Source organism: Salmo salar, chromosome ssa29 (assembly GCF_905237065.1).
Source record: "Salmo salar chromosome ssa29, Ssal_v3.1, whole genome shotgun sequence".
NCBI classification, from domain to species: domain Eukaryota; kingdom Metazoa; phylum Chordata; class Actinopteri; order Salmoniformes; family Salmonidae; genus Salmo; species Salmo salar.
Window position 1 is genome coordinate 15,593,615 of NC_059470.1, and position 13,588 is coordinate 15,607,202.

At 41.8% G+C, this 13,588-nt stretch overlaps 1 protein-coding gene across 1 annotated transcript; it reads left to right on the forward strand.

Moving 5' to 3' along the window:
• Window positions 1-1,569: 1,569 nt before the first annotated feature.
• LOC106590208 (carbonic anhydrase 1-like) lies at window positions 1,570-9,769 on the forward strand. The gene is given in 8 exon segments (XM_014180973.2): window positions 1,570-1,795; window positions 2,109-2,306; window positions 4,065-4,183; window positions 4,625-4,717; window positions 4,875-4,937; window positions 5,059-5,214; window positions 7,968-8,060; window positions 8,063-9,769. Coding segments are annotated over 8 exon segments (783 nt in total). The 5' UTR covers window positions 1,570-1,761; the 3' UTR covers window positions 8,090-9,769.
• Window positions 9,770-13,588: the final 3,819 nt, after the last annotated feature.

Consider the following 13,588-nt stretch of genomic DNA (forward strand, 5'->3'; position numbering starts at 1 on the left):
CTGGGTTAGAGAAGGAGTGCAAAATAAAATATAACTTTATTTGTCACATGTCTGAATACAACAGGTGTAGACCTCACCGTGGTTACCCCTATTTACATGTACAAAATACGTCGATTAACCTGCACCCCCGCTCATTGACTTGGTACAGGAGGCACTAGAATGTCTGCAGGCAAGGAAGTTTGGCCCAAGTGATGTACTGGGTCGTACGCACTACCCTCTGATCAGTGTTATGTGGAAATGTTATACTCCAGTTGCTTTGCCTCATGTTGTTATTCTACAGCCTATATGCAATACATGTATTTTATCTGAGGACATTATCATATCATTATTTTACCGTCCTCATTCCCTTCGATGCAGATGAGGTTGCCAGTTTTCGGCTAACAAGACAGACGGTTTACTGGCAGCAACAAAAACAGTTGCTTTCTCGTTATGACCGCCAGATGGCAGCAACGTATCGCCGCTGATACACTTCCATAAGAGTCCGTGAGAGTACTCTGAGAATACCAAACATTAGCAACACCTTCTTAAACCTGTCTCCTCCCCTTCATCTACACAGAATGAATGGATTTAGCAAGTGACATCAATAAGGGATCATAGCTTTCACCTGGATTCACCTGGTCAGTCTATGTAATGGAAAGAGCAGGTGGCCTTAATGTTTTGTATTCTCAGTGGCGGAGTTAACCCACTGGGCACAGACGTCAATTCAAAGTCTATTCCACATTGGTCAACGAAATGACGTGGAAACAACATTGATTCAACCTATGTGTGCCCAGTGTGAAGCCTTTCACTTTTATAAAAGGGTTTTAAGCAACGCCATTATGTGGGTGGTTTTTTGCATTATCAGCATATTAGAAAATAAGTTAGTCTGTCTTTAATATTAAAGAAAAACTAGGATACAGACAGACAGACAGACAGACAGACAGACAGAGAGAGAGAGAGACAAACACTTAACTGTTCTCAGTCTAGGCAAAATGTCATAACCTAGGCCTAAACGGGATCAATAGACTAATACAATTAATTATATACTTCCGTAGACCTGGGGCTAGGTGTAAATTAGAAACATCCACCTAAAACAATAATACACAATGATTCCATCTGCTCTATGCAATAAATAATTATTCCTAAAGTCCGTGAATACCACATAGCCTAAACGCTCAATACTGTTTTATATATATATATATATTACAGTTATGGTCATGTTCATTATTAAAAGGGAAGCGAAGAAAGGGACTCTTGAGTTCTCTCTCTCCCCCTGAGTGTGTGTACTCAAAATGCAAGTGTAGCGTTCGAGTTTAGGAAGTGGAAGGCGCAACATCAAAGAGTTATTGCACATGGTACTGCTCGGGAATATCCATACAGCTTGTGTCGCGCCTTCCAATGGCAAATTATTTGGATGAAGGAGCGCTGGACGTATAGCGAGGCGACTACTCACAGGATCTGTGGTGCCGCGCGCACGCACATACACACACACAGAGAGAGAGAGAGAGAGAGAGAGAGAGAGAGAGAGAGAGAGAGAGAGAGAGAGAGAGAGAGAGAGAGAGAGAGAGAGAGAGAGAGAGAGAGAGAGAGAGAGAGAGAGAGAGAGAATCTGGGCTCATCGATTGTGCATCTAACTCCTCCCGCTCCTACACGCAATCCACAGGGAGCCTATATAAGCTCTGACAGTTGTCAAGTGGGGGACACTGGCTGTTTGCACTCGGGAGCGACGCAATTTTGGGAGATTTACAGCAATAGATACACAGAAATACCCAAATAGTAACAATGTCTCATGCATGGGGATACGCACCGGACAATGGTGAGGCGCTTGTGCTCTGTTCTTATCATGACATTAAAAGGGACCTGTAGTACAGCATATACTGTCGGATGAATGAATGAAAAGACAACGGTCATGCATTGATGAATCATTGTCTACATGTATTTTAATGCATCCCTCTTTGACATTGCTATTAGGCTACGGTGCGTCATAACAATCTTACCCGGTTACAGCAAGCTGCGAGTTTATAAAAAATATTCTCAATGTCAATGGAAAGCAATAATTTACGTAGGCTACATTTTTGACAGATACTGAAATATTGTCTCCAACTGCAATGTCCCCACTGTCATTCTAGGACCCGACAAATGGTGTGAAGGCTTCCCAATTGCCAACGGACCCCGTCAGTCTCCCATTGACATCGTACCTGGGGAGGCTGCCTTCGACGCAGCCTTGAAGGCGCTCACTTTGAAGTACGACCCTTCCACCTCCATTGACATTCTCAACAACGGACATTCCTTTCAAGTGACCTACGCCGACGACAACGACAACTCAAGTTAGTGTCAATCTTAAAGCATGCGTCATGACAGGTGTCTCGAAATGGTACCTTAGAGTTGCGGATACTTTGTGCACTTCTTTAATATTAATAATTCATACATTTACAAAGTAACAAATATTATGGGCATGGAATATGGCTGGATGAGACTATATACGTTCACCACCCACACTATAGCATGAAAACAATAGTAGGTAATGGAATTGGTAACGCAACCCGTCACAAACCTTTCCCTGCACGCTAGACCTTTAGACTGGAAGAGCGGTCATTAGCGCAAAAAAAGGCGAAGGTCAGTTTATGCAAATAGGACTGAGTCTGGTTAACCATTAATGTGTCAGGAGTGGATGGTAATGTTTTTAGTAACTAAGTACAACATTATGATATTTTACTAGTTCTGCTGTCGTTATAATTCGATTAAAAAAAAATAGGCTATTGCTTAATTAATACAGTGCAAAAAAAAAAAGACAAAATCCAGAAGAAAAAAATACAAAAATATTTTTTTTTGGGGGGGGGGGGGTTCACATTCATATTTATAAAATATTGCTGTGAGAAATGTAAAAACTACTCAATCCGAATCTTAATGTATGGTGTTGCATTTTTATATTCCTGTGATTTGTTACACAAGAGATTCTATTGTCTCTGTAATCCCTGATGGCATGTGATCCTAGCACCTTAGTAATATGCAGCATTAGGCCTATATGTCAGGTGGTTTATTGATATTGAATTGGTAATCCTCTATTTATGATCACCTTAGTGCTTACAGGGTAAATGTATCATGTTTATTGTGTTAACTTAATGGAAGCTAATTTAAATTGAATGCCAAGTTCATATTCAAACGCAAATATAAGCTTATCCCTGAAAGAAGGAATGACTGTTAGTCATACCTGTCTGTGTGTAGACCTACATTGGAAATTACGCCATCATAGCTGTAGTCTAAATCTACCCACAGGGTGTGGTCAATGTCAGTCTCGTAATGTAATCCTGCATCAGAAACCTGTATACACTCATACACTCACACCTTTTGCTACTTGTCAGAAAAGTCTCCACCTTCTTATCAAGCAGAACCAACTATTGTAAATCGTGTCCTCAAAATAGTTTTAGAAGAGAACCTACACGCTATAGCCTATTCGGTCAGCATCAACTGTGACATCACGTGAGATGGGAATAGACTAATTAGTGAAGGATTACCTGCTGCCACTAAATTGGTATAAATAGATGACTATGTCAAAGGAACAATACCTGGAAAGTATCTTAGGCTGACCTTGGGCTTGCTGCTTTTGGGTCTGGATTACGTAACAGGAACTGAGTCTGCTGCTTCCATCAAACAGGAAGTCTGTGTCTGTGTGCTAGTGTGGGGGTAGAGGTGGGGGTGGCAGTGACACAAGAGCGGCTTTTGCATTGCTCTCTTAATATCGTTCTGGCATTGACGTCTGTCAGTATGTCTGTCCACATTATACCTGTCAAGACAACTCATCTCGTTGTGTCTTGTGACACATTTTCATCATGGACCAACGATTAAAAGAGATGTTATCTCAGTAAAAAAGGAACATGGTGTGTTTTGAAATCTTATTATGAAAGCATAATGATCCTGTTCAAAATGTGAACGTCTTATGTGTTTTGTACATGCATGTCTTGTAGTGCTATTATACAAAGTGCACTTAAACTGATGTTAGGTAGTATTAACTCGGACCACATAACAGGTTGACCCATTGCACTTATACGTGTTCATGTCTTTTGTTTTCTGTGTTCTGTTGGCAGCTCTGACAGGGGGGCCCATTTCAGGGACGTACAGGCTAAAGCAGTTCCACTTCCACTGGGGTGCCAGCGACGACAGGGGTTCTGAGCATACCGTGGCCGGGACCAAGTATGCTGCCGAGGTACTGACACTCTGGTCACACACACTTGATTTGAATCCCTTAGTTTCAACACCAAAGTTTGAATGGTATGCATTAGTAGTGCAACCCACAGTATTTGGCAAGCCATCAATATGTTTCTTTTAGTTTTTTTGATAAATGACTTATAAGGGTCAGTGAACATTCAGTTCATGGAGTGAAAATGTTTGCATGACATTCAATGAGGAATTTCTGCCAGTTCGTGAATCGAATTTCAATTTATTTCATGAATTGGCTTTGCTGAAATGGAATTGACTTAAACCCTGCTTTTCAATAAATATTTTGTAATTCAACAAAAGCCTCAGCCATGCAACTTCCAAATTGGTCTAAACCCCTAAACCCCACTGTACAAAAGACCCAAGGCCAAGTGGTAAGAAAATACTCCCTAGGGTTGCTCACTGCTTGTGTCCTATTTCTTTATTTTAGCTCCACCTGGTACACTGGAACACAAAGTACCCCAGCTTTGGTGATGCTGCTAGCAAGTCTGATGGCCTTGCTGTTGTAGGAGTCTTCCTCCAGGTGTGTAGCAATGGACTCAGCCATTTTGCTGTATACCTTCAATTGTTTTGACTTAGATTATTAGTTAAAGATAATATAAATATATTTTCAAGTGCAATATTTTGGTCAAATGATCATTATTATTTGCCATTTATGTGTGTTGAATTTGTCTGATTAGGTTGGAAATGAAAATGCCAATCTTCAGAAGGTCCTTGATGCTTTTGATGCCATTAAAGCCAAGGTAAGTCTATCTGGAGCAAGCATTGTAAGTGGTGCTACTGCTAGCATGGAACCTGTTGTTCTCTGAGCCAATCCTTGACCTGCTGATGTAAACTTGTCGTTGCCTCCCTCTTTGTTTACAGGGCAAGCAGACCTCTTTCGAGAATTTTGACCCCACCATCCTGCTCCCCAAGTCCCTAGACTACTGGACTTACGACGGCTCTCTGACCACACCCCCTCTGCTGGAGAGTGTCACCTGGATCGTCTGCAAGGAGTCAATCAGCGTCAGCCCTGCCCAGGTATGATAGGTCACGACCTCATTGAGTAGTAAGGAATTGAATTTACACTCTGCAGCTACAGTATACTGGCTTTGTTCCAATAGTCTGGAATAGCCTCCTTTCTTAATCTCTTCAGTGATAAAAGAGTCTGCTTGACAACTAAAATGTATTGTAGATAAGAGGATTTGATAGTTGAGAGGCATATGGCTGCTATTTCTGCAGTCTTTTCTCCTATTTTAGAGTAATGGGACACGTCATTCCAAGATTCCAGGTCATTGAGGTCGTTCCCAGTTCTCCACCAAAACTGAAAAGATTCCTATGTGCCTGTCCAGCTGGACGTTCTGTTGGCCAAACAAATAAAGTACTATGTGGGAGGTCTGTTTATTTTTAGTGGACTTGAAAATGCTCCTACTTTAACCTCCTGTAAAATGGCAGCCCACGTCTTCTCTAAACCCTGCCCGTGTGGCTTGACTCACTTGTGACCATGTGAAAATTAACACTGCCCAGTCAAATGTTTATTTTATACCTTTGCCTGGGCTTCTCAAGGGTGAACAGGGAAATGTACACATAGGCTTTAGAGGGGGTGCCGTACTAGGCAGAGACATAAGATATGATATCAAATAAATTATTCATACTGTAAATATCATGAATGGTAACAGTAACACTTCAGAAGAAGGAACACTGTATTAAGTGTTTATCAGTAGCTAATGACGCACTATTAGAAGCTACTTGACGATTAGAATATTTGGGTGGATATTAGTCTAATAAGAACTTACTTGTCTCCTGTTATGATCAAATGGTATTCAATCCCTGAGGGTGAAAAATAAGATAGACTTGTTTCAGGGGTTGAAAGTAGTCTTGTGTGCACTATGTACTTTACAGTATGTCCAATGGCTGTAGCCATGAACTTGTGACCTCTTACTAATTTATTGGCCAAAATGAATGGCAAATCTCTTACAGTGAGGGAAAAAAGTATTTGATCCCCTGCTGATTTTGTACGTTTGCCCACTGACAAAGAAATGATCAGTCTATAATTTTAGGTTTATTTGAACAGTGAGAGACAGAATAACAACAAAAAATCCAGAAAAACTGATGTCAAAAATGTTATAAAATGATTTTCATTTTAATGAGGGAAATAAGTATTTGACCCCTCTACAAAACATGACTTAGTACTTGGTGGCAAAACCCTTGTTGGCAATCACAGAGGTCAGACGTTTCTTGTAGTTGGCCACCAGGTTTGCACACATCTCAGGAGGGATTTTGTCCCACTCCTCTTTGCAGATCTTCTCCAAGTCATTAAAGTTTCGAGGCTGACGTTTGGCAATTCGAACCTTCAGCTCCCTCCACAGATTTTCTATGGGATTAAGGTCTGGAGACTGGCTAGGTCACTCCAGGACCTTAATGTGCTTCTTCTTGAGCCACTCCTTTGTTGCCTTGGCCGTGCGTTTTGGGTCATTGTCATGCTGGAATACCCATCCACGACCCATTTTCAATGCCCTGGCTGAGGGAAGGAGGTTCTCACCCAAGATTTGACGGTACATGGCCCCGTCTATCGTCCCTTTGATGTGGTGAAGTTGTCCTGTCCCCTTAGCAGAAAAACTCCCCCAAAGCATAATGTTTCCACCTCCATGTTTGACGGTGGGGATGGTGTTCTTGGGGTCATAGGCAGCATTCCTCCGCCTCCAAATACGGCGAGTTGAGTTGATGCCAAAGAGCTCCATTTTGGTCTTATCTGACCATAACACTTTCACCCAGTTGTCCTCTGAATCATGCAGATGTTCATTGGCAAACTTCAGACGGGCATGTATATGTGCTTTCTTGAGCAGGGGGACCTTGCGGCCACTGCAGGATTTCAGTCCTTCACGGTGTAGTGTGTTACCAATTGTTTTCTTGGTGACTATGGTCCCAGCTGCCTTGAGATCATCCTCCCGTGTAGTTCTGGGCTGATTGCTCATCATTCTCATGATCATTGCAACTCCACGAGGTGAGATCTTGCATGGAGCCCCAGGCCGAGAGAGATTGACAGTTCTTTTGTGTTTCTTCCATTTGCGAATAATCGCACCAACTGTTGTCACCTTCTCACCAAGCTGCTTGGCGATGGTCTTGTAGCCCGTTCCAGCCTTGTGTAGGTCTACAATCTTGTCCCTGACATCCTTGGAGAGCTCTTTGGTCTTGGCCATGGTGTAGAGTTTGGAATCTGATTGATTGATTGCTTCTGTGGACAGGTGTCTTTTATACAGGTAACAAGCTGAGATTAGGAGCACTCCCTTTAAGAGTGTGCTCCTAATCTCAGCTCGTTACCTGTATAAAAGACACCTGGGAGCCAGAAATCTTTCTGATTGAGAGGGGGTCAAATACTTATTTCCCTCACTAAAATGCAAATCAATTTATAACATTTTTGACATTAGTTTTTCGGGATTTTTTTGTTGTTATTCTGTCTCTCACTGTTCAAATAAACCTACCATTAAAATTATAGACTGATCATTTCTTTGTCAGTGGGCAAACGTACAAAATCAGCACGGGGTCATTTGACTGTACTTCACATTTGTGACCTCAATCTCTTTGTCAGACTTAAGCATCAACAGAAAGACACTAAGCTTAATTCCATGAATCACTGTTTAGGAAAATCATTTAAATAGAGAAGTCCCACACAACCTTGGCTTTACTTAATGAAGGCTACCAACTGTATGACTGGAGATGTATTGGGTTGAGTGACAGGGACAGGAGGTAAGGAGTATAACTCTATCTCCTCTCTCTCCTTTCTCCTCTGACAGATGGGCAAATTCCGGAGCCTGCTTTTCTCTGGAGAGGGCGAGGCCGCCTGCTGCATGGTGGACAACTACCGCCCCCCTCAGCCCCTCAAGGGCCGCGCGCTGTGCGTGCATCCTTCAAATAAATCCCCCCGCCCCCAATCCACCCCCCCCCCCCCCCTGCTTAGTGAGACACCCAGGCGTGCCTCCCCTGTAGTAAGACTCAGAGCACATGTACTGTATGTCTGCCCTTACATTTTTTTAGAAGAACGAAATCCCTCCTTTCCTGTCGCCCCATTCCTACCAGTGCAGGGTTGCCCTGCTGTGATGTGACATGGGAAGAGAAAACAGTTGAGGCATTGATCTTTTTAGTATCCTCTCTCCTCTCTTGAGTGATAACAAGCCAGAGAAGCCCTGATGTACTTCCCAAGAGGAGCACTCCACAGTGGTGGCTATAATGTGACAGATCTACTGGGATTTCGCCTGCGGTGCCAATGTTGTAGACAGCTACTGGGCTCTGTAGTTTTTCATAGATAGATAGATAGGATGTGTCAACAAACAAACAAAGCTTGCTAAGAGGCTAAGACTATAGAAATGTTGCTGGGATCATGTAATGGATGATTCAGTTGGAGAAAGACAAGCAGACTTGACTAGCAATCAGTGGCAGGCCTGGGGTGGATGAAACTGCTTCACCATCTGTGAGTAGGGCCACACACACACACACACACACACACACACACACACACACACACACACACACACACACACACACACACACACACACACACACACACACACACACACACACACACACACACACACACACACACACACACACACACTGCCAGTCTGTCTTTAATCTCTGATTGACTGCCTGCCTCAGGATCACGGCAGCTTAATGAAACACAGTGGTCGCTTCCATCACACCCGATTGAACCAGAACATCCCCCTCTGGAACACACACACACACACACACACACACACACACACACACACACACACACACACACACACACACACACACACACAGTCATTGACCTGCTCATTGATTTTCATATTAAGCATGCCCACAGTGCATACACAGTATACAGACACACACATTGACATACATACATGCACACACACATAATAGGTTACAACTACAAACTCTTAGCTATTGTGCTCTGTCATGACAATGACTTTGCTTTCCTGTGTTTTTATAGCAAAGCCTCATCTTCAATAATTTGTTTTATTTGTTTGTTCCTCTTGATGTTATTAGCAATATTAATGGATTTATTTTTTCAGTATTTAAGTGATTCCTGAATTGTGTTTTGCAACTGAAAGCTCCTCTATACTTGTAGTATTGTCTTGATGACATGACAACAGGAGGGTTAGGTTATGACCCTTTTCAGACATTATGAATTGTGTAATGGAATATCCGTCTAAGCATTGTTTTGCAAGCCCCTATGTATTGTGTTGTAACGTTTCAAACGCACAGTCGCCTTGTGCGATGCCATAGGGCACTACAGCCAAGGAAGAATCAACCCGCCAACTGATAAGCTTTGTAGTGATAGTGGGGTGTCAGGTCCTTTTAGGCCAGATTACTAATGACGAAGGGTCACCTTTAACTTTGCGACCACAGAATCATGCTAATAAAAAAAAATTAAAATGTTGAATGCAAGTGAAATTATGAATCATGTCTGTCAAAAAAAGGATGACTGTATTTGATAATGAAATTGAGTTTAAAAGCCTTATGCCAAGCACAATTAAAAGGCCGCCCTGGGAGTTAGTCTTGCTGTTTTTGGAAGTGGAAGTTTTATCAGTTGAATAAATATATTTTATGACTATTTTTTTGTCTCCGTTGTACTTTGTCTACTTCACAACCAGACAGTTAGGGCTTTATTCAATCAGATCCACTTTATCCGACATCCGCATAGCGGTTGTTTTGGTGGTGTCGGAGGTGGAACTGAGTTAGAGCTGTCAAATCCACAAGCAGCTCTTGGCATTATACCTAAAGCGGACGTTGTCATTGGCTGCACAGAGTTGCAATTAAAGAAAGCCCAGGCAGCCTTTGAACACTGGAATGTGAGATGTAATCTACACCTCCATTAGGCTGATAGAAATCCTCATAATTTAATTTAATGATTTTCAATCATTCTTTTTATGTAGCCTACACTTTCTTGTTCTGAACTTCTAACTCAAGTTGGCTTTGTGACAACGATCAAGAGTGTGTCTTCGTGACAATGATGAAGAGGAGCTACTCACTGATTTGACAGCTCCAACGCAGTTACACCTCCGACACCAGTAAAACATTAGCTATGCGGGTGTCAGCTATCGCCGGTTAACGCTTGATCTGATTGAATCTAGCCCTTAGTCTCATTTGATGCCATCCTTCCAACTCCTATTCATCACTTACATGAGGAAGGTTAGAAATTGAGTTTACCAGACGGTTTCAATTTATTTACTTCCTGGGCAAAAGCTCAATCTCAATAAACATCTAAATCTAAATGTAGCTTTTAAAATGTTAGGGGCCATTCAGTTAGCTTGCCCAAATCCATAAAGGCATCCACATACTTGGTTTGGTTTGGTTTTTGTTCCAGGTAAAACCATTTTGGGTGGCCATGTAGAACACTCTGTGGAAAGGGACCAAAATGGGTTCTTCAAAGGGTTCTCCTATGGGTACAGATGAAGAACCCTTTTAGGTTTTAGATATCATATTTTGTACAGTATATACAAACACCAAATACACACTTACTCGCACACACTACATTGACACTCCCACACAAAACACACACACATTCACATACACTACATATGCACACACACACACACGACACACAGCATACCAACACAACACAAACACACATACATACACATTACACATTACACACACACAAACACACAAACACACACACACTTTTACACTCATCATTTGCTGCTGCTACTCTGTTCTTTATTTTACTCATGTTATTATCTATCCTGATGCTTAGTCACTTTACCTTCCCTTCTTGTACATATCTACCTCAAATACCACAAACCTCTGCACATTGATCTGGTACTGGTACTCCCTGTATATAGCTCCACATTGATCTGGTACTCCCTGTATATAGCTCCACATTGATCTGGTACTGGTATTCCCTGTATATAGCTCCACATTGATCTGGTACTGGTACTCCCTGTATATAGCTCCACATTGATCTGGTACTGGTATTCCCTGTATATAGCTCCACATTGATCTGGTACTGGTACTCCCTGTATATAGCTCCACATTGATCTGGTACTGGTACTCCCTGTATATAGCTCCACATTGATCTGGTACTGGTACTCCCTGTATATAGCTCCACATTGATCTGGTACTGGTACTCCCTGTATATAGCTCCACATTGATCTGGTACTGGTACTTCCTGTATATAGCTCCATTCTTATGTATTATATTTTATTCCTCGTGTGTTACTGTTTTATTTTTAATTGTATTGTTATTTTTTAACTCTGCATCATTTCATGGTAAAGTCTACACCAGTTGTATTCGGCGCATCTAACAAATAACTTTTGATTTGATTTGAATGTCTGTGCCTCGTATAGTCAGTTGTCACTAGTTACTACAGCCACAAAGTCATAAACCCCGCCTATTTCTACAATTTCTCTTCTTAAAATGTGATTTTAAACCGAACCTTAATGCTAGCCTTAACTGCACTGCTAACCTTATGACTAACCCTAACCTTAAATTAAGACCAAAAAGGGCTGTGGTAACTAGTGGAAACCGGCATACTCCCTTAAAATTACATTTGCTTGAAAAACAAGAAAAAAACAGCAATATTACTGTTTGTCCCTCTTGAGATGCCGTAGCAATAACACAGTAACACTTCCTTAAAATAGTCTATATCAATCTAAGGTAAATCAAGAAATCTGTCAATAATTTAGAAGTTTTTGAAGAGGTCTTCCTTGCAAAATTTTACATCTAACTAAGATGTTTGGTGCAGAATTTCTCAAGTGAAAACGTGCATGAAAACTAGTCATCTGTTGTTGAATGACAACAAATACTTAATTGAAGAATTCCTACTGTTGACCAATCACAGATGAAAGGGCGAAAACTTCGGCTACCAAACTTTGGCTTACCTCAAAAAAATGTGTGTTCGAACTGCCTAAAAAAAACTTCAGAACGCTTCCAAACAGCAAAATGAACTAGATCATCAAAAAATGTCATAATAATATATGCATGAACTGTTTCGAATGGGAAGCATATGGTAAGCTAAGACCGTAAGTTAGACCCAGGCTCAGATGCTCTCACGCTCAGACGGTCTCATGTCAACTAGTAAACAGTGTGACTCCTGTATACGTCCATCATATCTTCTCATGCCAGATGTTCACTAGTTGATAGGAGTACATATTATGACTCCAGAATCTACAGGACACTCCACCACCTGTTAACTACTGACATGAGAGCTGTCCACAACTTCACATGACCAACAGATTACCTTTGACCTATATCATCACAGATCACAGCTAGGTCCTGATCAGAGGGACTGGCCAACGATGTCATATGATCCAACTCAACTATGGGAGCACCAAGCAGGAAGAGATCCAAACACGGATGAGCTTGGGTTACTAACTACCTCATAACTGATCTAGGCTCCTTAGAAAACTATTTGGAACTACATACAGTGGCTTGCGAAAGTATTCACCTGCCTTGGCATTTTTCTTATTTTGTTGCCTTACAACCTGGAATTAAAATAGATTTTTTGGGGGGGGTTGTATCATTTGATTTACACAACATGCCTACCACTTTGAAGATGCAAATTATTTTTTATTGTGAAACAAACAAGAAATAATACAAAAAAAACTGAAAACTTGAGAGTGCATAACTATTCACCCCCCCCCCCCCCCCAAAGTCAATACTTTGTAGAGCCACCTTTTTCAGCAATTACAGCTGCAAGTCTTTTGGGGTATGTCTCTATAAGCTTAGCACATCTAGCCACTGGGATTTTTGCCCATTCTTCAAGGCAAAACTGCTCCAGCTCCTTCAAGCTGTATGGGTTCCGCTGGTGTACAGCAATCTTTAAGTCATACCACAGATTCTCAATTGGATTGAGGTCTGGGCTTTGACTAGGCCATTCCAAGACACTTAAATGTTTCCCCTTAAACAACTCGAGTGTTGCTTTAGCAGTATTCTTGAGGTCATTGTCCTGCTGGAAGGTGAAGCTCCGTCCCAGTCTCAAATCTCTGGAAGACAGAAACAGGTTTCCCTCAAAAATGTCCCTGTATTTAGTGCCATCCATCATTCCTTCAATTCTGACCAGATTCCCAGTCCCTGCCGATGAAAAACATCCCCACGGCATGATGCTACCACCACCATGCTTCACTGTGGGGATGGAGTTCTCGGGGTGATGAGAGGTGTTGGGTTTGCGCCAGACATAGTGTTTTCCTTGATGGCCAAAAAGCTGCATTTTAGTCTCATTTGACCAGAGTACCTTCTTCCATATGTTTGGGGAGTCTCCCACATGCCTTTTGGGGAACACCAAATGTGTTTGCTTATTTTTTTCTTTATGCAATGGCTTTTTTCTGGTCACTCTTCCATAAAGCCCAGCTCTGTGGAGTGTACTGCTTAAAGTCCTCCTATGGACAGATACTCCAATCTCCGCTGTGGAGCGTTGCAGCTCCTTCAGGGT